Raw genomic sequence first — 27,413 nt, forward strand, 5'->3', positions numbered from 1 at the left:
TATATTCACCGTGTTGCCTCATACATCCTTGAGCTTCTTACACCCCTTTTAAGGAAGAGAACCATCACTTCTTTTTGTTCAGAAAATGCATTATTTGGCCTAGGAAACCATCCTGTTAAAGAGAAAAGACGCAGCTGTTAGGTTCCTTGCTTGTCTGGGAGTTCAGTGTTTTTCACCCAGAGGTCCCCCCAGACATTCAGCAATGTCTGGGGACATTTTTGGTTGTCTCAGATGGAAAGGTGCTATTAGCATCGAGTGAGCAGAAGCCAGGCAGACTGCTAAAGATCCTTCGATGCACGGGACAGTCCCTGCAAAAAAGAATTATCCAGCTCAAAATGGCAATAGTTTAAAAATCCTTTGTCTTTAATGATAATCACCTATTTGAGTTTAAATTTTGGGATAAATCATGAGCTTCGTCTGTGGCTCGTTCTCTCATCGAGGAATTTCAATGACTATCTCCAAAGAATGTTCTACTTGGCAGATTTATCAGAAACTAGTCTCAGAAATCCCTTTGACAAGCTTCATTCAAAGACATATTTTTAGGGTCTAGAAAATAAAAACCAAAGAATCATTAACACCTACCTTTCTCAGCTTGAACTTAACACTCATTCACGTGTAGTTCCCTTGAAACTTAAGTATTGCAATAGAAACTCCAATCTTGTCGGTTAAATGAGTAAGAACAGCTTCCTTCTACAAAAAAAAAGTGCCTTTTGGAGTCTTTAAGGAACTGGATCTTTTACATCACGCAGGCATTGAGAGCACGGGGTTTGCAGTAAGACATCCCCGAGGTCAGTTTCTGGGTCTCACTAGCTGTGTGCCTTTTGGGTAACTTACTTAGCCTTACCAAGCCTCAACTTCCCCCTCTGTAAAAATGAAGATTAAAAACGGGATGTAGCTCTTTGGGTTAGCAGGACTAAATGAGGTAATGCGTAAACCATAGTAATGGTTGGCACATAGAAACGACTGCACAAATGTCCCTCCTTGATGTTGTCATCTCCATCGGCAGCGGTGGTAACGCGCAAAGCCAGCGCACATCTTTGCCTAACGCTAAGGCAGGCTCTGCCCATGGAGAGAAGAAAAGTAGTGACACGTTCCGCGTGGACGGGAGTTTGAAAAGCCAGAGATGGAAATGGTCAGAGGATGTCGTTGCGAGGAGCAAAGAGCCCAGGTGTGCCGCAGGATCCCTAAAGAAAGTCTGTCTGAAAGACGAGCAAGTTCCCCATGGGACGGAGTCTCCGAGGTAGCGGTTCAGAAGAGGCAGCCCAGATCTACTGATCCAGGCAGCCCAGCTTGAACTGGGATCTAAGGAGGAGAAAGAGATAGGAGTCTATGCTCAGGCACTATGCAGGGAGACATCATTGCTTCCTCCGGGAGCATCCTTGACTCACCACCTCTGTAGCTTCATCAGCACTGGCATGACTTTTCTTTGGAGGGGAACTTTCAGAACTTAAACCTGGGTTATGATGACTCTAATCTATGCGTCTGCGTGTTTGCTTCGTAGGCATTTAGCAGCCCCACAATCTGCGGGCTAACTTCTTTTTATAGGAATAGATACTGTTCTGTCTTTTAACATGTGCTTCTGAACCAGGGGTGTGTATCAGAATTACTTAGGTATTTTTTTAATCCATAGTTTAGTCATACTTTTTAAGTTTTTAACCTAATGTGCTTTTCCTGTTCCGGGTTCCTATCTATACTAACTCGTTATATTGAGTTGTGTATCACAATAGGTTCTTCTTTGATAACCTTTGCCATTTTGAGGACTCGTGGTCAGATATGTCGCAGGTACCCCTCTGTTGATAAATTGTCGGTTGTTTCCATCATAATTAGTTTGGGGTTTGGGGTTATGTGTTTTTTGTTGTTTTTTTTTTTTTTTTTGAAAATATATTCATCCCAGCTGTATGCCACAGATTCTGAGTTAGTAGATCTAAGATAGAGCTCAAGCTTCTGTATTTTTAAAACAAGTCCAAGGGCTTAATCCGATCAAGAACTGTTGATTTAGAGCAGTGTTTCTCCACTGTGGGTGATTTTTGTCTCCTCAGAGTTTATGTGGAAATGTCTGGGGACATTTTTGACAGTCTCGACTCAGGGAGGGTGGGGAGGGGCGCTACTAACATCTGATGGATAGATGGTAAACATTACCCTGCACATGACAGCCCCCCCCCAACAAAGAATTATCTGGCCCAAAATGTCAACAGTGGTAAGGATGATAAAGCCTGATTTAGGGGATAAAAGATACTGAAAGAGAGGGTGGGTAGTTCAAGTGGTAGAGTGCATGCTTAGCATACACAAGGTCCTGGGTTCAACCCCCAGTACCTCCTCTAAAAAATAAAATAAGTAAACCTAACTACCTCCCCACCTAAAAAAAATTTTTTTTTAGTTCTACCAAAAAAAAAAAAGATAACTGAAAAGATACTGAAAGACATGTTAAGTTCTCTTATTTCTATTAATATCTTCCCTATGTTGTGTCCTCTAAAACAACTTAATAATCTTATTTTTTTTTTAGTCTATAGCAACCGTATGAGGAGACAGGAGATGTTACTGTTACTTTCATTTTTAAGACAGGCACCTAAGGTCCAAAAAGAGCTTGCCCAGGACCCCAAAGGGACCCCATCCCTTGAAACTATGGTTTTTCCATCCCCGCCCCCAAGAGCAGTGATGGTACCTATCTTATTTCCCATTGCATCTGCCGTGTTCTGGCTTGTGTAAACCCTCAGTAGCTTTGTGTTAAGTAGGCATTGATGAATCCCCAGCCCATCTTGTGGACCACGTCAAGGATTTTGTCTGTTTCCAATTCTAACTCAAAGATAGTCATTAAATCCTTTAAGTATCTCACTATGGGTTTTTGCGATTGTCACTTGATTTTTTTTTTCAGAAGCCTTGAACATGCAGTGTTCTGGTTAATTTCATGGGGAATGAATTGTTTTGGCCCATTTGATTTTTTTTTTTTTTTGGTTAATCTGAAGATGAATTGGAAAATCTTTTCTCTTTCAACCCCTGCTGTTGGAATAGTTTCTAAAATGTCTGAGTTCTATTTTTTGCCTTAACTGAGCATTTGAAACAGAATCTGATTCTCTGGGGCAAGATCTTTCAGGGCGCTGGCTTTACCGTGCTTAACCCCAAGTGACACTGTCCAGTCATGAAGAGGTAAAAGGAGTGACTTTTCTGGGATTGCACTATTCATAACTTCCCTGGACTCCAAACACAGTGCTCCTCTCCCACCCTGTGCCTTAGGAAGATGAGGCTGAGATGTTTATTAGCCCAAAACTCATTCTGAAAGCTACTCTTTGATTCAGTCCCAAAGAGGACTTTTAGAGGGAGGGAAAAGGACAGCTTTCTCCTAAAAGGCAAGGACCAACAGGGCGAAAGATTCCCATTGATTGAGGGGTTTGATAAATGGCTGTTTAACAATAATGGTACAATGTATTTAGACTTTCTTTTATGTATGTTTCCTGACGGTACATTGGCGATAACCACATCACCTTGTGAAAGAAGTTATTTCTTTGAAGTGCCTAATTACCCCATTTTACAGGTATGGAGACTGATAAGAGCCAATACTGATGGGGCACGATCTGTGTCCCAGGTACCTTTGTTGGCACTTAAATGTAATCATTCGTGTAACTTCCATAACTTCCTTGTGAGGTAGATTCTTACAGATAAAGATATTGAGTCACTGAGAGGTAAATAGAGTTCTCTAAATTTGGAAGCCTGGGAAGTGATCAATCCTGAATTGAATTCCTTTCTTTCTGATGCAGAGTAGACACCTAAGTGTAATGTCTTTGGGGGGGGAAAAAAAGTCAACCCTAGTCAAAGATGAGCCCCCAAACTCCCACTCCACGGAGAGCTCTGCACGCCCACCATCACCCACCGGGGATGGTCCTGGAACAGAGTCTCTGTCTCCTGCGTGGCAACGCCACAGTATTCAAGACAGAAACTGCAGTTATGGACCCCTGATGGGAAGTGGTTTATTTAGTTACGGTCTGTCCACTAACAATGATGGGAGTTGCCTAGCTGATCAGGCAGACCCTTAATGAAGCTTCAACCCTGCGTCCTCCTCAATGTGAGGACATCGTCGCTGGGCTAGGGCCCCACCAACCCCAGCAGATCCTAGACCTAGAGGTGGGAGACCCCAGGAAGCGCTACTGTGCCCACGCGAGGGTGAAACCCCATCCTCAGTGGAGAGGGACCACAGCACGGTGGGGAAGCTTGCACACCATATGTGCTGCAGAAACCACTGCTCCCTACGCCCAGCCGAGGGGCGGGCTTCAGCTTTCCGTCTATATCTCCCTCTGCGTTCTGTCTAAGATCTTTTATCCCCCAAGAATACAGTTTTGTGGTTTATTTGGGGCGAGGGGGAATGATGGTAACACGATACCGCTCCATCCCAGACAGTTGATAAATGGTTTAGGGTGGCAGCTTAAGTTCCTTAAGCAAATCTTGACACAGTGGTAGAATTCAACAACAATGCCCAGGATTTTCCTGCGAGGCCCCATGGACTTGTAGCTCCGTTTTCAATGGCACTGGGAGGTTCCACAGGTCAGCAGTGCTTCACAGGAGGGGAAAAGTAATCCAGAATTACAGAATAACGCGGTCATACAATCCATGCATAATACAAATGCAGTTGCAACTAAATCATTACGTGGTCATTATCCAATCATGCCTCCGATGTCAGCGATGTGAAAATTTATGATCGGGTTTCACCAAAGTCCTTCCTTGACTTTTTTTCAGCCAAAGCTGACAATAAACAATGTGACAAGGTGATGAAAGAAAAAGGAAGGAGGGAGGGAGGGAGGGAGGAAGGAAGGAAGGAAGGAAGGAAGGAAGGGAGGAAGGAAGGAAGGGAGGAAGAAATTGGGTTTTTTTCCCTCTTGAAGCTTTTAAGAGCTTATCAGATAGATCATCAGCTGTCAGCCAACCCTTGAAAGTCCCAAATCCCTTGGCCAGTGGAAAAGTTCTCTCCATGCATTGTTTTCTAAAGAGTTTGTTTATTCAAAATATGTCTGCTTTAGGCATTCAGTTTTCTAAGTGAGTGGGGGCTCACGGGTAGCAGCTGAGGTCAGCACCGAACACAATTTAATGAAGCTCGCTCCTGCCTGTGGTTTCTGGACGCCACCAAAGAGCAGTGACCGCGCTGCGGCTCGGGGGACGGGGACGTGGATGTGCTGGAATCCTTTTAAAGGCTCCCCACTTGGCTTACACAGCGTTAGAGACGTGGAGGCCTGTTTGCGTTTGTTGCTGCACATTAGAAATAAATTTGGGCATTCGGCTGAAAGAACTTGAGATGCACAAAGACGTGCTGTTATGTGTTCAGCGCGGTCTTTGCAAGCGTGGCCAGGCAAGGGGGTTATCAAAAGAAACATGTAAATAACACAACCTGCTTGACAAAGGAAAAGAGTAAAATTAACCCGAGACATCCGTGGCATAATACTGTCTTCTGGCCTCAGCTTTGCTTTTTATAACTTGAGACACACAGCCTCGTAGTCCAGCACAAGCAGCAGGAGCTGGCTCAAAAAAATTGAAAAATTTTAAAAATCCCAAACCCAGGGCACCCTTCAGTCCCTAGGAAGGAACTCTGAATCAACTCTTCAACTCCCCGCACAATATTATTATTACATCTAACGTGATCATAGCTAAATCATTGGCTTGGGCACAGTCCCCCCCACCCCGTTCCCCCTCCTGTTTTTGGAGGGGGGAAGGGGGAAAGCATTGGGAGGGACGGGGGAAGCAAGCCAATCAAAGTTAAAATAAAGTCTCTTTCTAGCAAGACTACTGTCTATAACATGTTGTTCCTTATAGAAAGTGGGATATGGTGGCATTTGCTTGATTAACTTGCTCGACAAAAGTGACAGCTGCTGCGGGCGCCTGCGGATAAGCTGCACGGCGCAGTTCCGCCTTTGTACATCTGTCAGCAAAAAGGGAAGAATAAAGAGTGAAAAGAGACAAATTGGTCCCAAAAGACACTCCATTCAACTTAGGAGGTTTGCCCCATTCAGGCACTCGCTGGGCGCCTCAAGTACTGAGAGCTGATTCAATTTCATTCACTCTTTCGAATGAACCCACAAGTGTTTAATTTCTTATTCTGTCGCCTCAAAAAAAAGGGGGGGGGTGTAGGGAAGGGGGAGGGAGCCTTGTGGACGGAAAGCATTAATGGCAAGGCAGGGGGATCCAGCCTGCACATATTAACTCATGGCTAATTTACAGTTTAACTCTTATGTGCTCAGGTCCGAGACCCATCTGAATGCTTCAATGGGGGGGACCTGCCGCAGACGTCTTGTCTCCTGGCTGGTGGACCCAAAACCATCTGTGGATGGTCAGGGCACCCAGCCGGGTCAAGTGTGTGTCTTATGTTAGGACGATGGTCTGACGTTTCTGCCCTTTTTAGAGAAGAGATGGGGTGGTGGGCTCCCCAGGATAAACTTTGGGTAAGTGATCTGGCAAATGTGATTTTTTTTCTCCCCTCCCAGAAAGATTAAAAAAAAAAAATTAGAGTTACACTCAGTGAGAAGTAGTAAGAGGGGAATATGGTTTCCAGAGATTAAAAATAAAGCAAGAGGAAAGGGGGCCATTGGGAAGCAGAGCCCAGCTGTACGTGGTGAAAACACATGTTAACTTTGAAAAAGCAGCACTTTGTCTTTCTTTTCTTCATCTTCGAGCCCCAGGCATCAGAACCTGTTTTCTGATCTCCTTTATAGGGGCAGCCACTGTGCACCCCTAAATATTTCCTCCTAAGAGTTGAAATCTGACCAGTCCGCCTGCCACGTTCTGCCCAATCTCCTGCCATCTTTTTCTCCTGCCTTCGTGCGACTCTGGCTTCTCCTTGAAACCCAATGCTCCTGAACCAGCATCTGAGTGTTGTCCCATTGACTGCTTTTTGGAAACATCAGTGCCGTCTCTGGCTCCTAAAAAGATCATACCCTTTCCTTATGAGAAGTCATTCCGCATGGAGCCCAGGTTCCCTAAGCTGCATAGATCTCATGTAATAACCGCTTAGAGGCTTTGGAAAGGGGTTCTGGACCCAGTTATAGTTGTTGGCTTTTGTGGTCTCGGGACCCTGGGGCTCTGGACAGCGCCTTCTGGGTGATAGATTAGTGAACTGTCATCATCTGCTTGGAAACTAGCTGGGTGGTTTGACCTACAGCGTTTACCTGTTGACTTGAATGCTTTCCAGGGAATAAGATGGAAATTATAGGAATGTACAGATCGTGGGGTTTTTTTGTGTGTGGTTTTATTTATTTTTTTTTAAATATTGAGAGTAGAGATTAAAACAACCTCAGTCCAGGAAAATGAGTCCCCGAGGTCAATGTGAATTTTCCTGCATAAGAACTTCAACTTTGACTCACAAGACTCTCGTGAATCATGACGAGAGAAAGTTTAATGTGTGCAAATTATGGAGTTAGCCCTAATGTGATTAACCAGCCCCGTTTGAAAAAGACAGAGTTGGCACCCCGCTTCATCTCTCTGTTCTGTACAGGAGCTACCACCCTTATTTTAGAGTCTGATTTCTATAATCACTTCTATATGGTATGCAAATGTCTGATTCAGTTGCTTACGTCAATCTGCTTGTGAATTAATGCGGCTAGCTCTACATGCACTTCCCCGGTCCTAAGGAGCAGTCAGGGGGTGGGCAGGTGCTGTTTGTGAATAATCTGATCTCAGTTCATGGGACGAATCTCTCTCCTACCTCTGAAGTCCTTGTGTGTGTATCAGAGAATAGTTTTCAGATGAATTATTCCCGCTCTTCACGTGGATAATAGGTGGTAGGATGTGCCACGAAAACTGGAATTTCATTTTCGGCACAATTGAGCTGTAAGTGATTGAGATGACTTGAAGTGGGAATTTGGATTGGAACTATACATTTTCTCAGAAACAGTGGGTTCCTTTGAGAGGACAGAGGCTGAAAGCATGGGGGTCCATTTTCTCAATGCACAGGGAGGCCCAGGACTAAATCCCCAACATATCCAGAGAAAAATAGGCCCCAGAGAAAGGTATTGTTAACGGTGGTGAGTTTGTTCATGTCCACACTGCACACCTGCCTTGGGCAGCCCAGGTGGCAGACCCAGCCTGGCTTGAAGTGGATTGGGGATTAATCACATTGGGCTCATTAGTTCTATCTCTTGGAAAAAGAAATAGCCTGAGAAAATCCAGGTACCTAAGAGAGCTTTTTCCTTTTCCCTTAAAGATCGCAGTTTCCTGAGTCTGCTTGCCGAAAGCTAGGTATCAGCTTCTGTCATTTGCTAAAACACTAAGTCCCGGACTCGAGTTTGTCCTGATTTGTCGTGACAGGTCCTGCTGGTCAACCAGCTGTATTAGAAAACAGCTGGTGTTGGTCCCATGGTCCATCTTTCATTCAGGTTTGACCACTGGTTACATTTTTATTCAATTACTTAGATGTCCAGCAGTTTCAGAAGTCATGTTGTGTACAGGCAAGCACAGATCTCATTTTGATACTGAAATTGGATTCTTTCTTTCGGGACCGCAGGGCTTTGGAGGCTAATCAAGAGAGACAGAGGAGAAAGGTATATTTCGCTGTTTGGGCACCTGAAGTTCAAAGGTGGGGGCATTTTGCGGGGAGTCAGGCCTCACTTTTCATTTAATTTGAAATGAAATAGGGCATGGAGTTATAGGAGGAAAACAAAATCTGCATTTGGGGAGCCCATGGGCTTCATAGTTTCTGGAGAGTCAGAGCAGGAAAAATAGAGTGGACATTAAAAGCCAATTTTTTACATATGGCTTAATGCATTTTCTTTTCTCTCTTTTTCGTAGAGAACAAATTCCTGTAAATATGAGATGCTCTAGAAATGTAAAGTGGGGTTTAAAAAGTAACTATTTCTTGAGGTGGTTAGGAGAATTAAATGAGTTTAATCCATAGAAACTGCTCAGAATAGTGCCTGACACAGAAAAGGTGCTCACTAAATGTTTACTCGTTATTTTTTATTATTGTTATTCGTTGTTACTAGGAATGTCACTATAAAAATTTTTTTCTCAAGTGGATTCAGAGGAACAGAAGTACCCTGAAAGACATTACTAGGTGGCTCATGGAAAGTGGTTCTTTAGTCAAATAGGTTTGGAAAATATGAAGCCAAGTTCAGTGGGTTTCTTGACTGCAGGACTTCTCAGAGCGTTTAATATGTTAAGGTAACCGTGTGACGCTGAATCACCCGTCTTCTTCAGACAGAGTATACAGGATGCGTAGACGCATCACAAACACGGTCACAGCCCAGGGGAGAATGCAAAGCTGGAAAAGTTTAAGTAAGTATCATTTTTACTTCCTTTTTAAAAAACTGCAGTTAAATCCCTCTGGGTAGTCAGTGGTCCCGTCTGCATCTAGCCCCACCGATAGGATAAAATAGCAAACGTTCCCCAGTAAAAAGCCTCCCATTTTCCTCCTCCCAAACTTTGGAGCTGGAGGCCCAGGCGGGACTTTCCGTGCAGCTGGGAGGCTGCTGGTCTTTGATGCACACATGTTTATTTTCTTATTGGCCATTGTTCTGCGCGTTCATCATGTTTTAGAAGGCGTCCCACCGCCTCAAATCCATAAACTTCAGAACCACCTTGGATTCAAAAGGTGAAAAGCCCTGACACAGAATTTCAAAACAAGTTCTGATCTTGGACAAAGAGAAGAGTAGCCTCCCCCTGGAGCTTTCCCGTCCAAGTATCTGTCACCGTTTAAATAAATAAAAAGATACCAACTCTTTCGCTTGGTCCGGCCGGGCTGGGAGCCTTGAGATAAGAGGTCAGTGGTGTGAGTTACTATGGTAATTGAGTAGTAGCAGCAATAGTTTTGCTCTCCTGAGCATTAAAGCCCATAATAATAGGCACACAACAGTGGTTAAAGCAAGCAGGTAGGATTACTATGTTCTTTTGTCAGAAGTATATAATGTCTCGTAGTCAGTTTTAAAGACTTCTCAACCCTCAAACCCACCCCACCGTCACCTGCTGCGTAATTTTGTATACTTAATCTCCTGCCCTCAACTCCCAGATCTCTGCTAATTTGAGGCAAATGGGTATTTCTGACGTTAAATAGGGCAGCGAGGAAGCTCTGACCTAGAAAACCCGCATTCTGAAGCACCGAGAAGAATATTCTTTCACCGATTTTGTTCAGAGGCTTTTGAATGACGAGGGGGAGGGGAAAAAAAAAAAAAGCACTCACTGCCACGGGAGGTGGCAGCCTCCCCGAGGAAGGGTTTTTGCAGAACAAGAAAAAGTAAAAAAGAAAGAAAGAAAGAAAAAGGAAAGAAAGAGGAACTCAGCGAGCATCCCCACTCCCAACTTCCCCCATAAAACTTGTCACTTCGCATCGCCATCCGCTACCCCAACAACAATCCCTCGGTGCCTATGGCTAATTGCAAGCACAGCTGAGGCCCAGCGGGGGGCCCCTTGCACAGTCTCAGGCCTTTATACGAGACCCAATCTGTTGTATGGTACTTGTTCACGCACAAAAAAATCTACCAGCAAAGGCAGAAAGAGGCAGAGTCACAGGTTTCTTGTAATCCCTCCGCCTCCCCGCTGACAGCCCAGCCCTAGAAGCATTCCTGGTTTTGTCCTCCGCTTTACAAAATCCGAAGTGACCTTAAGCTACGAGCATGTCAGCTTTTGAATGTCGACTCGCCCGCCGGCTCCTTCAGGTGCATTAAGGAGCGAGGGGGGTGGGGGGTGGGGGGCTACATCTGGCTTCGGCGGCGTGTCTGTTTGCAGCACCCCTGGGGTGAGCTGTGGCTTCCTGTAACATGTAAAATATGAGTGTGAACTCAGGGTTCATGGCAAGGAACAGGAGGTCATGCCTCCATTCAGTTCGAAGTAAAGAAACTGGGAGTTTGCAGATGTTTTTCTGTACGTGTAATGACACCAACCCCCCGCCCCCCAAGCCACCGAGCCACTGAGAGCTGGGTTTTTTTTTTTTTTTTGATAAAATGTGCCACAATCAGTGTGCTACTTGCAGATTTATTCATATCAATTTTTGCGATTTATATATTCAGAGACAAGATTGCTATTTCGGCAACTTTATGTTGGATGTCGTGCGTTTGCGTCTCGAGAAGGAGGGAAAGAAGTATGGGGCGGGGAGGGTGGGCAGAGAAAGAAAAGAAATTAAGTCTGTTCCTCGGGCCACCAGCTGGGGTGTTGTCAAGGAGACAAAGCGTCCAACGGGAGGGTCCGTGTCCCTCTTTTGCCCAGCGGTCACTTCCTGCCCAGGCTTGGAGGTGGGAAATGTATAGCTTCTGGCCCAGAAGAAGGCCCATTCATGGCTCCTGTGAGGAGGTGCAGGCTTGGGGGCTTGGGGCGGATGTCCCCTCGGTAGGTGAGGTCCAGGCCACCCGAAGAAAGGCCTTCCCATCCTCCCTCACGGTCAAGGACAGGCCCACGAAGGTGCTTGGCCTGGGCCCCCATGTGTGCCTGGCAGGGGGCACCCAACCCTTCCTGTCCACCTTGCCACCCTCTCAGCTGGGGAAGGAGATTAAGCCTCCTGTGAAATTCCCGCTTGCAGAAATTTCTGTTTCCAGCCCAAAGCCTTGTACTGGATTTTCACCAGAGGAAGACATTGGTGGAGCAAACGCGGAGATTAATCCTCCTTAGCCTGGGGAATAAATGCACCTCAGTGGGGCAGTGTTACTTGCCGAGCTTGGTGCAAAGATCATTTTGAGGCATTTAAGAAATACATGATTTTTATGAGTATAACCGTTCCATGTAGGAGTTATTTCTCAGCAAAGGGCAAAAGCTTTGCCTGCCTCACATTATTAGCCTAATTCTACTTAATTGTTTCCTAAAATAAGGGCTTCCTGAACACACATTCCAAACCGTAATAAATCTGCTGTTGGGGGAAATGATTCTGGATGGGGGAGCTGCTGCCCTTTGGGGCAGAGGGAACCGGGGTCTGGGGGTGCTGAGTGCTGCTTGATCAGATCAGGCTGGGCTGGGAACATCGTGGGGCAGGCGGGAGGTCGGGAAGGGGACGGCGAGTCTCCGTGAGAACATATGAGGTGACGTGTCACGCAGTGTGAAAAATGCATCCTTTTTTTGCTGTTTGGACCCAGTCCTCTAGGAGGATTCTCTGTTCTCGTCTCTGGGCTTCATTTAATTCTGTTTCACAGATTTAGAAATGTTGGCCCCGTGGCATGTTTTAAATAAGCCCAATAAGTGACTGAGCAAATGCTACCAGATTTTGTTCTTTGTTCTTCGCAGTCTCAGAACTCGGCCTGGAGAAATTGTCTCCGTCCTGGTATTAAATGGAAGTCCCAGGTTCCTCATACATGTCTTTTTTTTTTTTTTTTTTTTTTTTGGCTTTTGTGAAACACAGTTAGGTGTTCCAGATTAGAATATGTCCTTTGCTACATAGCCATGCTCTCTCTCAAGCAGTTTCCCTTTCAGTATGGAGAGTGATTTTTCATTTCCCTTCTTTTTGTTTTAATTGTGGTAAAATTGATCAGGTTAACTGTTTCAGAGGGTACAGTTCAGTAGCGTTGCGTGCATTCCCACTGTCGTGCAACCAGTCTCCAAAACTGGAGGTTTTCATCCAGTGCTTTTCATCTTCCAAAACTGAAAGTCTATATGCATTAAACCATAGCTCCCCATTCCCCCTTCCACCGCCCCTGGCTACCACCCTTCTTTGTTCTATGAAGTTGACTATTCTAGAAACCTTACAGAAGTGCACTCATATCGTATTTGTGTTGTTTCACTGGCTTATGTTACTCAGCATAATATCTTCAAGGTTCCTCTATGTTATAGCGTGTGATGGGGTTTCCTTCCTTTTTTAAGGCTGAATAATGTTCCATCGTGTATATATACCACTTTTTGTTTATCCCTTGCTCTGTCAATAGACACTTGAGTTGCTTCCACCTCTTGGCTGTTGCAAATAGTGCTGCTATGAACATGGGCGTGCAAATATCCCTTCAAGATCCTGTCAGTTTCTTTGCACCTATACTCATAACCGAACTGCTGGATCGCCCTCTTTTTAGAATAGCATTTACTCAAGTTGTGGAAATGGTAGAAGAGGGGTATTCGGGTATAAGCTGAGACAGCCTTCACAGTTGAAAATTCACTTGAGCACCTCTACTTTCCCATCACACACCTTCCTGTTTTTAAGTTAACATCAACAAGCTGATCTTTGATTTCGTTTTCTCATTCAGAGATGGTCAACTTTCCAGCAATATCTTAGCCTTGTGGAGACTGTCCCATCTCCTTGCAGGTGACCACACTGAGACATGGGCTGGATACAAGGGGACTGGCGGCTTGTTGGGTTTCGCACAGTCTAATTGATTCAGAAGCGACAAACTTGTTTCTGATCTGGCTTTGGGTAGCTTGGCTAGCTTACTGAGATTACCAGCAAGTTCATCAAACCATTAAAAAAAAATTTCTTCCAAAGAGAGGTCCTTGTGTAGCCCATATAAGCTAAGCTTTGAGTTAACTCTCCTGCTGCCTAATTTGCTTTCAGAAAGGATCCTTCAGGACTCTGACTTCCCTTGTGTTCTCTCCCAGGCACCTAACAGAGATGGGCCTGACCTGGTTAGAAGGCTGCCGTGCATTACGTCAGGGGTCCAAGTACGGGTTCCTCGTCTTGAGTGTCCATTTGAAATGTCACGGCTAAAGGCACCCGTTGTTGGCGTTTCTCCGCATCGCAGCTGTAGAGAGTTGAAATTTACTCTTGAATAGATGACTGCTTATTTTAATAAAAGAATATTAAGGTATCATTTAGGCCCTTTCTCAGGAGGTTGCAATCAAAGTGCTCCCAAGTGTTAGGGTCTGTACACGTTCCTGTAGAAGAAGCAAACATTTTAAGCAGTAACCATTTAAATCAAAGTTTTAAAATATAATGATTTCGTTTGCACTGCATCTTCCTTGTGAAAAGAAGCTAAAGATGAAAGGGTAGCGGGGGCTCTCAGCACTGAGTTATGGGTAACGATGACCTCTGGATCATCCATGATTCTCTGGATCCATGGTTTCAGCAACATGCCTCTGACTTCCCATCAGTCTGGATTTCATCAGACTCGGGGTGGGGGGGGGGGATTGCTATTCCAGAGTTTAGAACCTTGAAAAGCCACAGAACTAAGACAGCTTCACAAAGACGTTGATGAAATGGATTTTAGGCACCTAGGGAATTACAGATGTTAAAAACAAAAACAAAAACAACATACCTCCAGCTAAAAAAGACATTTGAGACAGCCTGGAAGGTCATTCTGGTTAGCTGTACCCTCTGATTTTGGTGTCCGGTTATTTTTAGCATCTTTGTGCTTTTGGCTGGGCGTCCTGACGCTGTGAATGGGAACTACCTATTTCTAGGGGCAGTTGTTTTGGTGGATCAAAGCTTTGAATTATAGTAGCGCTCAAGGAAGGCCAAAGATTGTATCTTTCACCTACGTACCCATTTTTTTTTTTTAAGTACTCAGATGATATGCCCTTTTAGAAAGTTTTATTCCCCTTGGGGAGCTCTGACAAATCCTAAAACTTGTATGCAATGCTTTAGTGCTTGCCTACTTGGCACAGATGTCCTGAATATGCCAAGATTTCTTCGTCAAACCCTCTCTGAATCTGGATTAGAACACCAGAGACAACCAGATCCCTACCTATTCTTAGCCCCAAGAGACCCGTGAGGCTGTGGAATTGTGGCTGAGGCTAAGAAAGCTACAGGACTTTGGTAGAAGCACAGAGAAACCCTCCGTGATGTTGTTCACATGCTCTTAAATTACCCAAATTGTAAGGAAGAAATATGCATTGAAAGCTGCAAATGTAAACGATTTCATTACAGTATTTCAATACAGCAATTTAAAGAGGTTGTGGGTTTTTTTTTTTTTTCCCCAACAAATAATAACCCATGTTTGTCACCAAAAGCAAAGTGAAGAACTTAGTCACAGGGGTGTGGTCAAGGTATTATCTTCCCCTTTGACTCCTTGCCAACAAAAAAAAAAAAATGTCCTTTCTTCATTAGACACTCCAGGCAAATTGCCTCTGAGACAGTTCCTCTCATGTACGGCTGTGTCGAGTTGGAGAGGGTACTTTCCAAAGAAAAGATCAAAATCGTCCAGCTTTCACTGTGCTGCTTCAGTCCAGAAATACAGGTCAGTTACCAGGAGGTTACAAATTACCTGTTTGCATAGACTTCTTTGGAAGTGTGGAAGCTGCTCAGAAAGTTTTGCACAACCCTGAATAGCTCGCACTTGGAGAGATATTTCTTATTTGTGAAGCAGGGTAAGATAACATGGCTTAGATAATAACAGCTAACACTTAATACGGGCCTATTGTAAGCACGCCACACATTTTAACTCATGTAATCCGCACAAGCCTAAGTGGTTTTTATTACCATCCCCATTTAGCAGATGAGCAAACTGAGGCACGGGGAGGTTAAAGGATTCATCAGGATTCAAACACAGGACAGGCTTGATTCAAATGCATTCTCTTAGCCACTGGGCTGTACCGCCTGTCAGTTTCTTGAGTCTAGGCTCCATCTCTTACTAACCACTAGATCATTTGACTTCTCTGAGCCTCAGTTTCCTCTTCTCTGAAGTGAGACCATAGATGATAATAAAGGCTCAACTGTTTCAACTTTAGCCATGAACTGCCCAGGCATTTAGTTCTCTGCCTGCCTGGTAGACATAGCATGAATATGCTAGTTTCAAAGGAAATAAATATATTTGGAAATGAGCCAACCATAGAACTCAGATCCTTGTGAATTTCAACTATCATTCATGCTTATGCTCTACTGGACTGAGTCACAGATTTTAATCAAAGAAGGTATATGAAGATCTGTGTTTGTGCATGGTGTGGCTATTGGTCCTTAGGCTAAGAACATAATCTCTAAAAGAGCTCAATTTCACCATATTGGGCTAAATATTACCTTTTGCTGTAGGCATAGGGCAGCACGCCCTGTTCAGCATGTGTGTGTCTGTGCGTGCGTTTTGCTAAAAGTGATACACTGCAGTATGCGTGTTAGACTTCAATACAAGTTCTTCTTTAAAAGAAAAAAGCAACACAAGAGCTGAGTTTTGAGCTAGACTGCTTTCTTTGGATTCATGACTCTGCCTCAAATTGTTTCTCTTACAGCCCTTTCTGATGACATCTCCTTTAATTTAACGTGAAACCAAATTTCCCCAGGGCTCTATTTTACTCTCCCTGTTCACCAAGAATTGTAAAGCTGATGATGTATCATTTTTCAGAGCCGAACTTTTGATCAATGTCATAACGTTTGTGTCTCCAAAAGTCTGTTAGGAAAATTCAATCCATTGTGACATAGGCAATTTTTTCTAGTTATGTGGCTCTTTGAAAACGCAAACTGCCGACAGTGAGAACTTCCTCTCAGTAGCAATTGCTGAGTTATGAACCTAAAAGAAAATAAGAAGAGTTTAGGTAGGGCTACAGGGGAACATTACCAATATGCTGATGCTAGCTGAGAAATGGCGTTCTTGCCCCTGGTCCAACTTTCTCAAGTCATTTCCCTTGTCAGCAATGACTGTCTCTCATCCATTAGTTCTTTAAGGCTGATGATGAGTGGTTTTCCATGGGAAAACCCGTAAGTTCCCCAAGCATACTCTGCTTAGCAACTCTCTAAGCTCATAAAAAGTAGAATCTTTTCAACACCAAGCCAAGCTCGGGCTCTGGGGGAGACAGGTTCAACAGCATTATCCTACCCACACCCTTCTCCTTTGAGAAGTTCAGAGCTGAATGACTTTGCTGAAAAGGCACCTGGATGCCAGGGGTGTTTCTACACAAGCAAGCCATTGCTTTTGGAAATTAGGGAGCTGAACGTCACAAGTCATACGGACGTAGTGGTGAATCACCAGCTTGAAGCCTGTCCCACCACAGGCTACCAACGCACCTTTTTCTCCTCTGCAAAACGGGGCTGTTCAGACTGCTGCTGCTCTTAAGTGTTCAGCTCGATGATGCAATTAGATAATTCTTGTCAGATGCCGTGCACAGTGCTTGTACATTGTAAAGACTTGGTGTTCAGTGCATTGGTAACTATTTTTATTAATGTTGCACATGCGTTGTGAGCGTGTGTGGAATCCTGGGTGTACTGTTGTCCTTTGCTAAAAACCATAGACTCTAAAGTCTTCCAGAGTGGTCTAGTGTGATGGGGGGATTGTGTAAGTTGAGGGGACATGTTGTCCTTGTAATTAGCGAGTCTGATAATGCACTGAATAGTTCTGCCTCCTTTTCAGCCTCTATTCCTCGCTTCCATTGCCACTCGTGGATGCAACATGGCTGGCTCTGAAAACAAATGAATCGTGAATAGTAAGGTCCCTTTAGGACACTGAATTAACATCAAGATGGGGGGAGTGGTCTGGGAGTTTAGACTCATCTAGGGGGTTACGATGGTGGAGGCGTAAAGGCAGTAGCAATCGCAGTGGTAACACTCTGTCCTGCTGATGAGGGATTATCCAAACCCAAGTGAAAGTCCATTCTCTATGAACCCGATGTTGTCCGGTGAGGTGTGAATTCTTCATCCTATCTCACAATCCTGCAGCCCTTCCCAGGGGATAAAATTCCCTGGGGGCACAATGAACCCAAAGGTGGGGACTAGGAAGAGGTGAATGAATCACTTCTTAGTCGCAGAATTTAAGGGGGAGCCAAAAAGACGGTTATTGAGATAAGTATTTTAATATGGTTTAAAAAATCAAAATGAATGCAAAAAAAATCCGTGAGACATAAAATATGGAAATACTAATTAAAGGCTGCATCCAATCCTGCACTTGTAAGATCTTGCCTCACCCTAATCCTAGCTGGAGTGAACCCCCACGTTACAGAAGAGACACGTTATGTATAAGAATTTCCCTGCATGAAGTCGGAGTAGTTGCAGGGCAGAATGTGGGACCTGAGTGTATCTGCATGTTAATTATCTAAGCATCGACTGGAAATGAATCAAGAAGATTTTTCCGTATTGTATGTTTAAAGGATGCGTGTTGTGTTTCTGAGAGTAAGAATAACAACGGTGGCTAAATTTTATTGAGCGCTTACTATGTGACGGTCACTCTGCTAAATACTTTCCCTAATTGTCTCTTTTAATGCTCACAGTAATCCTATGAAGTAGGTACTGGTATTAACCCCAAGAGGAGACTAAGGGTCAGAGAGTTAAGTAGCTTGCTCGAGGTTATCCAGTTAATAAGTAGCCAACCCCAGCTGAAGCTGTAATGTAGCTACACAGGGTTTGAAAAAAATCACTCAGTATTTGTCTGAATCCTTTTAATCCAATATTTAAGTGTAGGTCCATACAGTTTCAAATGTGTATAATGCACCGAGGGTGGTTTTTCTAGGTTTGGGTGGGGATCTGACACGAAACAGCTCTACAGTGGAATGGCTTTGCTAAGAGCTGGCCGTGTCCTGGAAGACTTACGCTTGAGATTCTGGAGATCCTCCAGCAGGAATCATTTCTTCTCCCAGAGCATGGCTTTCTCTCATCCTGTGCTCTGCTTTCTTCCTTTCTTTGCAGCATTTCTTAGGTTGAGAAAGAGAGAATAGATGGTGATGGTGATGACGGCGAAGATGTTAGGGGTCATGGTGACAATTGTGATGATGGTGGTGGTGATGATGATGGTGGTAGCTAACATTTATTGAGGTCTTATTATGTGCAAGGACTCTGGCGTGCGCTTTTGTAGCACTACTTCATTTAGTCCTCAAAAAGCCCGTGAAAGCCTGATTAATTCCCATTCGCGGATCAGGAAACTGAGTCTCTGAGAATGTAAAGTAACTTGCCCAAGATCACAAGCCCGGGTGACAGTCAGGTGAGGCCTGTGCTCTTAACGACTGTGTTGTGGAAAGAAAGAAAGGAGAATTAAATGGCAGAATTTTACAACATCTTTCCACGTTCTCTTAATCACAGCTTCCAGATCTGGTTGTAGCTACTCAAGAAGTTTTCAGCTTTCCAAGGACCCGAATTACCCTGCGGGCCCTAGCTGTGATGGGCATCCTTTTGGCTTCCAGCTCTAAACCTTTGCAGAATCTCCCCAGAGAACATACTTTAGAGGTGCCCAGGGTCCTGGGGATTTTATGTCTCCAGGGATTTTATAGAGTTAAAGTAACCTTATATGAGAAGTTTCCAATTAATATACCCGAATTCTGGCAGGACAGCCAAGGAGTTGTGATTGTACTTAAATACTTACTGTATTTCATCAGTTTTATTTCGAAGAGTTTAGTGTGCATTTCACCAAAATTTCAGTGCCCAGGTGTCAGGATATCTCTGGAAAAGGCGTTTCTGAACCAAAGACAAAACAAAATGGGGAGAACTTAAAATGTTTTATGAATTTCCCCTTTTGAAGAATCATAACAAATCTGCTGTATTCGCATCGATCTCAAATAAAGCAAACCTGATTAATAAGCACTGTGAACTGCACGAGGAGAGGCAGGAACAACCCAGACAGCCAGTAATGTGCTGGTAAAATGTTTTCACGACTGGCGTTCTGGGAGGGAGAATGCCCTGGTTTGTGGCATTTGCCAGTCTCCATGGGTTAAAACCTCCCTGTAAGGCTTATTTCTGGCTATCAGTGTGATATCCCTGAGTATAGAGGTGGGCAGAGATGCACAAGATCAACTCTCAGGCCCAGCACACTATTACGCCCTCCTAGGGGGAAGCAATTAGGTGCTCAGCTGTTTCACTCCAGTCCCTAATCCTGGAAAGCTGCCACTTCCGGATCCACTAGCTGCGTGACCTTGGGCAAGTCTCTTCACCTCTCTGGGCCTTTGTTTCCTCCTCTGCAGAGGATGCTGTGGAAGACCCCTTTCACCTCTCACATTTTAAAGTTCTCGAAGGCAGTGACTCCTGCTTTCTCCAACATCCAAGTGCCTTTAAGCGCCTTTCTGGGAAACCAAGTTAGCGCTGTGCATCAGCCAAAAGTGCCTCCAATTCCATCTACTGAGCATAAGGTTTGGAAAGGAGTGACTTACTCCCTTTGCCTCTTTCCATGTGTAGCCAATGGGGCATCATACATTTTTGACACTTTTTTGCTAGATGTGAGATCCAGGAGGAAAAGCATGGGTGTTCCAGGGCTTTCTTGTTCTCCTGGGGTGGGAATCTGTGAGTGTGATGCACTGATCCATCGCTGTGCGCATTTCCTACCTCCCTACCCTTTCGGCAGCGGAGGACGAATACTGACAGTGTTCTCCCCTTTCCTTTGTGTTTTTTACTATCCAGAAGCCATTTATAAGAATGGGAACTACTTATATCAGATGGGGAGTTCGTTATTCTTACCCCCCCACCCCCACCCAGAAAGGTGGCATGTCTCTCAGCGAAGAGAAAAAGGCACGTTGCACAAGGCTTGCTGGCAGGGATAGAAGCCAGCGCCGGTTTGCCTGTTGTCACAGCCAAAGCAAAATGTCACCTCTGCCTAGAAGCCAGAGTGCCACATTCCTCTTTTGTGTCCCTGAGATGCACCCATCATGAGGCCCTCAGTCTTGTAGGTTTGGCCAGGAGGTCACCCGGGTTCCTTGAAGGTCAGTTTCCAACCCCAGGAGGTGGGGGGTGGGGGGTGGGGGGGGATGTGCATTGCTCATGACTCTCAAAATAGATTATTTGAGCCCCCGATTGCATGTGGATAAAGCCAGGAAACGTGGGGTTTGAGGCCTGGGGTGAACACAAGAGAGCCCCCCACTATTGCTGAGAGTAAGTAAGGGCTGCGGAGACACCCGTGACCCCGTCCTGTTCCTGGCCCTGGCCCTTTTCTTAGCAAACCCAGATGCAGTGACGGCAAAAGCTCCAGAATCCCAAGGCAGGAGGTGCCGAGAACACCCCCGAATAATCACAACCGCCCCCTCAAAAGAAAAAAGTTTCAGGGGAATGTTCTCACTCCTCGAGGGGAAAACCTGCCGGCGCCTGGGGCAGTCTGACCAGGACAAGCCCCCTCCCGGTGTGGAGTGAAGTGCAGATAATCAAGAAAAAAATCCTCCCCCCACCCCAGCTCCCTTGGGGAGGGACAGAAGGTTCCTGAAACTGACAGTTTCGCCTCGATGATCTTTAAAAGAGCAGAAGTTGGCTGTGAGGCTGCAGTGCCGCCTTGATTGGGGTGGTGTGGTCTCTTGGCGGCTGGGCTCCAAGGAGAGCCACAGTTGTCTCTGATGAGGGAAGAGCCTAGAAATGAAAGATTGCAAAGAGGGCTTCTGAACGCCATGGCTGAGACTCTGTCGTTCCTTGCAAGGTGAAACTTGGCAGTCCTGCCTTGCAAGTAAAAACCCAAATTAATTTTTTTTTTTTTTTTAAGAAATTAAGTCAGAAACGAGGCTTCGGAGAAACTGTGAGTGTTAGGCATAAACTGATTTTGGATGATCTTTAGGTGAGAAAGGGTGGAGTTACCATCAGAAACATGTTTTTATTTATGCTTTTAAAATCTCCACTGGTGTGCGGGTGCGTGTGTGCGTGCGCGCGTCGGTTAGCAGGAGAGTGTGCCCCGTTTCCATCCCCTAACGACGTCTTCTTTTTAACATCTTCTCTGTGCGCGGTTCACATCCACGCCCTCTAAGTAAATATATATAGGTCCCCCCACACCTTTTCATTTTATTTGTAAATTGTTTGGTATGAGCGGCAATGCGTAATGAAACCTGGTGAAGTTGAAAAGATTAGATTTTTTTTTCCGTCCTGACACTTCATAACACTGTTCATATGTCTCCGAGTGAGATTTATGAATATATGAGCAGTGCTGCAAAATTATACCGCACCAGAGACTTCCTGCACCACAGGGGTGGCAGTCTAAAATGACACAGCTTCAAGCATTTTTCACAGACAAGAAGCAAAATTTAACCCCCTTAAGGGGAAGTATGATTTCAACAGCTTGAAATGAGCTCATTTGTAGATGGTTTTTTTCCCTCCCATCTTCCATAATTTTTTGGTGTTAAGATTCAAACAGATTGCACAGTCAACGTAAGGCCACATACGCTGCCCAGAGTATGATTTGGCCCTTAAAGAGAAACTCCGTTTCATTGTCTTTATCCAAATGCCCCAATAGGGTCAGTGAAGGCGGACTTTGCCCTCAATTCCCAAGGCTCTCAGCCTGATTCCCAGGATTGTCCTAAACGGACAGGGTCTGGATTTTTCAAAAGGTAAGTAGCCAGTGGCATCAGTTGAGTCAGTGGAGAAGCGCCCATCGTCCTGGGCACCCGCGACAATGGCTTTAGGAAATCAATGGTAACTTAAATCTCAACTGAGTAAAACTAACCAACAAAAAGTAGAATCAGAAGAGCGAGAGATGGTCGTTAGGGACTGGTTGTATCTGAGATGTGTATAAAGAGTTCTGCTTTAGATTCAAAGACCAAGCCGGTCTCTTTTCGGCTGATCTGGTACCTTGGGATTTTGTATCAATTGCTGGGCACGGTCTCTGTGCTCTCAAATTCTTCTTAACCGTTTTGTTTTCCTCTTGAAACAGAGCAGGGTGCTCAGATGTGGCCTGTTCCCTCTCTGCTCTTTAAACGCTCCATGACATGTTGGCTGGAGAACTTTTGTCTCTTTTTTTCAGCAATGGTACAACAGCTCCATGAACGTGATCTGTACCTGGTTGACGGACCGGATGGACTTACAGCTTCACATTTATCAGTTGAAAACACTAATTAGGATGGTAAAGGTAAAAGAAAACATAATGATTCTTCTTTGCAAATAGCTCCCTGAAATCCATTTCCTTGGCAAGATCCAGGACTTCCTTGATCCAAAGGATATTAGTTTACGTATAAAGCAAGATGATTCCTAAAACAGTTATCTCAGGCGAGAAAAACCCGATGAAATCAATTTGGGATGCATGGTTAATTTATTACTCAGACATCAAAGGGAAATTTAATTTAAAAAAAAAAGAAGTTGGTATTTTATCCAGACTGGAAAAATACTTTATATATTTGCCATGTAAAAATAGACTTTCAAAAGTACCCTTGGCATTAGACTTTCAAAAGCTGGCTTTAGGGTACCACTATGCTAATCACATCAATTACCCATTTAGTGTATGGTTTAATTAAATAAAATTTTGCCACAATTAATTTAATAGAAATATTTACCTCTGGCTATTTCTAAATATGTCCTGTGATCATTATCAGGATGCAAATCAATATTGTTCTGGTAGTTAATTGAACTAGTTTCTCTTACAATGCGTGTATACAATCAAATGTAAAAGATCACAAAGGTGAGGTAACATACCCTGAACGCAGCTTTTTTCCCCTGTTCTTGTGTGTGTGCCTTGGACTAATGATAATTATTTCAGCGTGAAATCTCAGTGGTTTACATGAAATAATAAGATCCCAGAAGGGGGTAAATACGTTTTTGATCATTTCAGTTTCCATTTGATGCTTCACCGTCGAGGGTTTGAAAACATGCGTGTGCAAAAATCTCATTCAAAGCACAAAGTCTTTTTAAAAATATTTTAACAGTGAAACGTAGCTGCATTTCCATTTCTGAACAGTTTGCCAGAAGTCCCCCCCCACCCTCGGCCCCTGCTATTCCCCCACCCACCCCAATCCCGCCCCATTTCTTAGTCGCTTTCGGATTAGCACCATTTCATTGAAGGTGCCCCTCTACCCCAGTGCTGACTTAAAACCAATTACTGTTCCGTTGAGTGTAATTAAGGAGAATTATTATCATATGCATTTGATCTCACAAAGCGTCCGCCCAGGGAAGGTTAACAGACAGCGGTGCGCTGCAGCTCATGAAAAAAAGGAATGTATGTACTCGGACTAGGCACCTAGACTAATTTTTATGTTTTTTTAATGTCAGTTCCTTAAGGCAAGCTCGCTAAACATTGCCTGACCCCTTGAATTCCATTTTCTGGGCATAAATACTCTTTAGGGGAATTTTTTTTTTTCCATTTGACTCTTTCTGGGTAGACATGAAAAGAAGACAATTCATTTTAATATTTTAAAATTCTTTCCCATTCCTGATATTCCCAGATTTTTGTCAAGACTGTTGGAATTACTGACATTTTATTAAGGAAAAATTGTGAGTCAGAGAAGAAGTGTATTCCTAGCCTTCTGTCAAAAACGACACAGACATGAGCCACAGGGAAGGGACACAGAAACGTCACTGCCAAAGGAACCCCTTCACTTTTGCCAGAAGTGGGCCTCGCTTAACTCGGGCCACCACACAGAGGGGTGGAGCAGAATTCACCCCCTCTTCACTCAGCACATGACCCAGAGGACTCCTTCTCGGGGGCAAACTCCCAGTGATAATTGGCTTTCTTTCCTGCCTTTACATCCACTCTGGTTATTCATCCGTTCATTCATTATTCAGCAAGCATTTATTCATCCATCCAACACTGGGCTCATGTTAGTTGGGGCCCTCCTTGTGTATTACAAGACGGAGGACTGGAAAAAGCGACTCTACGTGGTCCTCAGACATTTAGAGGCTCCTGGGGAAACACACTGCTCTGGAATTTGACAAAGAGGAGAATAGTCAAGTGATTTCTCCCTTTCTTTTTCCCAAACTATCCTGACAATTGAGCCTAAATGACTGAAAAGTACAAACAAATCCAGTAAATCCTCAGGCTCTCTGGTCTATGCCATACCTAGCATTTACCCAGCCTTCTACCCTCCCTGCTCCAGGGAAAGACACAGTTCAGGTGGGCTACCTGGGAGAGCCCTGCAGCTTGAGCCATATTTAAGATGCCCTTTTAATTTAGTGGCGAGACCAGATTACTATTTTTTCTAACCTTTTTTGTTGTTGTTGTTGAAGTATAGTCAGTTTACAGTATTGTGTCAATTTCCATAAACCAGATTACTTTTAAAGAGGGAAAGGAGGTGCCACGAATGATCAGCCTGGGACCACAGATGTAAACTGGCAAAGGGAACAGGTGGTCATCTTATCCAAAATCTTATGATATTATTGGACTTCACTGAGCAGAACAGCATTCGCTAGTTAATTCTGCCGTCATTCCCGCGTATGACCTTCAGGAGAGTTGACATTGCAATTGACACCAGGACTACATCAGATGGGCTACGAGTGCCGTTGAAGTATGGTAGTGTCCCTTCCCGTGCCCCCTTAGCGAGTTTCCTGTACCAAGAGGAGACACAAACCGCAGAATCGGTAGCCGAAATGATATGCAGTGTGAGGAGAGGCGTCGTAGTTAGAGGGAGACCTTTTTGCAACAAATGTTTTGTGAAGTAGACAACAGCCAGATGCTTCTGGTCATGTTCAGTTAACGCGAAGGGATTTCTAGAGAAACGGTCCCTGGGATACCTAAGGAAATCCAAGAGAAATCGCCTGAAGGAACAAAGGAAGAACTTGCCGTATAGTCATACCAAACCCTTGTGCTTGACAAAGAGCCAAGTTTCCTCCCTGAGACCAGGAAGTTGTGAACAGAATAGAGGCGCTTCTTTGCCGCGGAGACGAGAAGTGAGTCACATGCCCGCAACATTTTAATGAGGCATTAGCGCTCCGTCTTCCCCATGATTGTTGCTGCCCGTCTGAGGTTTTGTATACCAACATGCACACGTCTGTCTTGTGAACGAGGCAGAGGGATATGCAGTCACGAGCCTCGCAAATGCTTAAGAGCAGGCTGCAAAAGAACTCGCAAAATCCCATAATCACTTGATTCATTATTTATGTGTTATAGCCCCTCGTACTGTCTATCCCGTTATATTACATTAACCTCAGAGAAAGAACCAGACCAGAATGAAAACAAAAAAAAAAAAGAAAGAGGGAATCAAAACAATTATGGAACATTTCCCTGTACGGAACTGAATAAACACAAGCTTATGTTCTTTGCTTTGTCTCATCTAATACAGTTTATCCTGTCACAGTTTCTCATTTTCTGTCATTCACCACCTCTCAGTTTTCAGCACAAGTGAAATCTGAGAGCGTGGTGGCTTTTCACGTGACAGCGCGTGCCGCGTGACACTTAGCCGAGGTCGGTGTTCTCACACTTGCTCTGTGCCCTCTCCCTTCCCCGCGTGGAGCCGAGATCTCCCTCATCACGGCATCTTTTCCCTCTTTAGAAAACCTATAGGGATTTCCGGTTGCAAGGGGTCCTGGACTCCACCTTGAACAGCAAGACCTACGAGACCATCCGGAACCGGCTCACTGTGGAGGAGGCCACGGCGTCCGTGAGCGAGGGTGGGGGCCTGCAGGGGATCAGCATGAAGGACAGCGACGAGGAGGACGAAGAGGACGATTAGAGCGCTCGGGCCTGGAGTCCCCTGGGGCAGAGTCCTGTAACCAATGCATGTCCTTAGTCTGTTAGTTAACCCCCTTAGGGAATTTTCTGTCAACGACCATGCCCATGAGATGTGTCTGGATAACAATTGCCGTTTTAGCTACATGGTCCCAAGATTAGCAAACGACCTACAACTCCACGATTTCCTGACTCCATGTCTCTCTGTTTACAAGCAATATGGAGCACCATTCTTTAAATACCATTTATGGAGACTACATAGCTCAGTTGCTAGGTGTATCCCTGTTATCAGCAAAGTTCAATGATGCTTCATTAATGTGCTGTGTGTGCGTTGACGGTAGATGGATGTGAGGGCAAATACACCGAGTACTTTCTTTGTTTCCCGTCCGTGGGTGCCAGTGATGTAAATGAGTACAATAAACTAATTTAACTAAGACACGTAGATCTGCTTGGTTTTTCGAAAAACAAAAGGCAAAGGCTCCAACCACCAACTTTTGGCTCTATCTGTTCCCGGAGAACTGCAAAATGAACCCCCACCCGGTGTCCTTGTTAACCCATCCTTTCATTTATCCAGATAGTTAGCCGAAAAAGGATGGCTACATCCCAATGGAATGATCGTCCAAATTGCCACGGCAAGGGCGAGCCTATAGTTAATCACATCGAGTGCAGTTCAGAGCAACGGTGTTCTAGCAGAGTGTATCCTATTAAATGTTACATTTTGCTTTTCTGTTTCAATAACTGTGTATGTAAAAAAAAAAAAACAAACAAAAAAACCCTGAATATTTAAATGATGACCCTAGACTATAAGTGTGTTTATAATAAGATATGGATATTTCCTTCAGTAGATTGTAACCAGACTTTATTTTGTTCCACACTGTTTTTTATATCTGTCATGTACATTGCATTTTGATCTGTAACTGCATGACCCCGGGGTCCTCTGCAGAGCTGTTTCTTTCTGTGTAAAGTAGTGGCTCCATCTTGCTTTTGCCTTATATAAAGCCTACAGTTATGAAAGTGTGGGAAACTGTGGCTTCTCGAATAAATAACTCTTCACATGTCCTAAGAATACGGCTGAGCCTTTTTTTTTTTTCCTCTGTCTCCTTTGAAAGCCAGAACTGAAGCCCACGAAGCAGGAAGACATGGAGAACAGGAGGGAAGGAGTAATTTTCGTAGAGTGTTCTCGAAACCGTTGGAGTGGGTGGTGTTCAAACGCTTGTCTCCACGAGAGACAGCCGAAAATTCCATTAATTCAGCCTCGACTAATTCAGAAACTGTGGGCATTTGGACATGTTGGGCAGATTACGCTTGCATTATAGGATAAATAAGGGTTTGCTCAGCAAGAGAGTAGCGTAAACGAGAGAAATG

At 44.4% G+C, this 27,413-nt stretch overlaps 1 protein-coding gene across 8 annotated transcripts in view; it reads left to right on the forward strand.

The window, feature by feature from the left end:
* Nucleotides 1-27,102, forward strand: part of CADPS (calcium dependent secretion activator) — a 418,935-nt gene extending 391,833 nt beyond the window's left edge. For all 8 annotated transcript variants that reach the window (XM_064496352.1, XM_064496353.1, XM_064496354.1 and 5 more), the window contains 2 exons: nucleotides 22,419-22,523; nucleotides 25,873-27,102. In XM_064496352.1, the coding sequence (XP_064352422.1) occupies nucleotides 22,419-22,523; nucleotides 25,873-26,052 (285 nt within the window). In that variant the 3' untranslated portion in view covers nucleotides 26,053-27,102. The remainder of the gene's footprint in view (nucleotides 1-22,418; nucleotides 22,524-25,872) is intronic.
* The last annotated feature ends 311 nt before the right edge of the window (nucleotides 27,103-27,413 follow it).

The sequence above is a fragment of the Camelus dromedarius genome, chromosome 17 (genome assembly GCF_036321535.1).
Source record: "Camelus dromedarius isolate mCamDro1 chromosome 17, mCamDro1.pat, whole genome shotgun sequence".
Lineage (NCBI taxonomy): Eukaryota > Metazoa > Chordata > Mammalia > Artiodactyla > Camelidae > Camelus > Camelus dromedarius.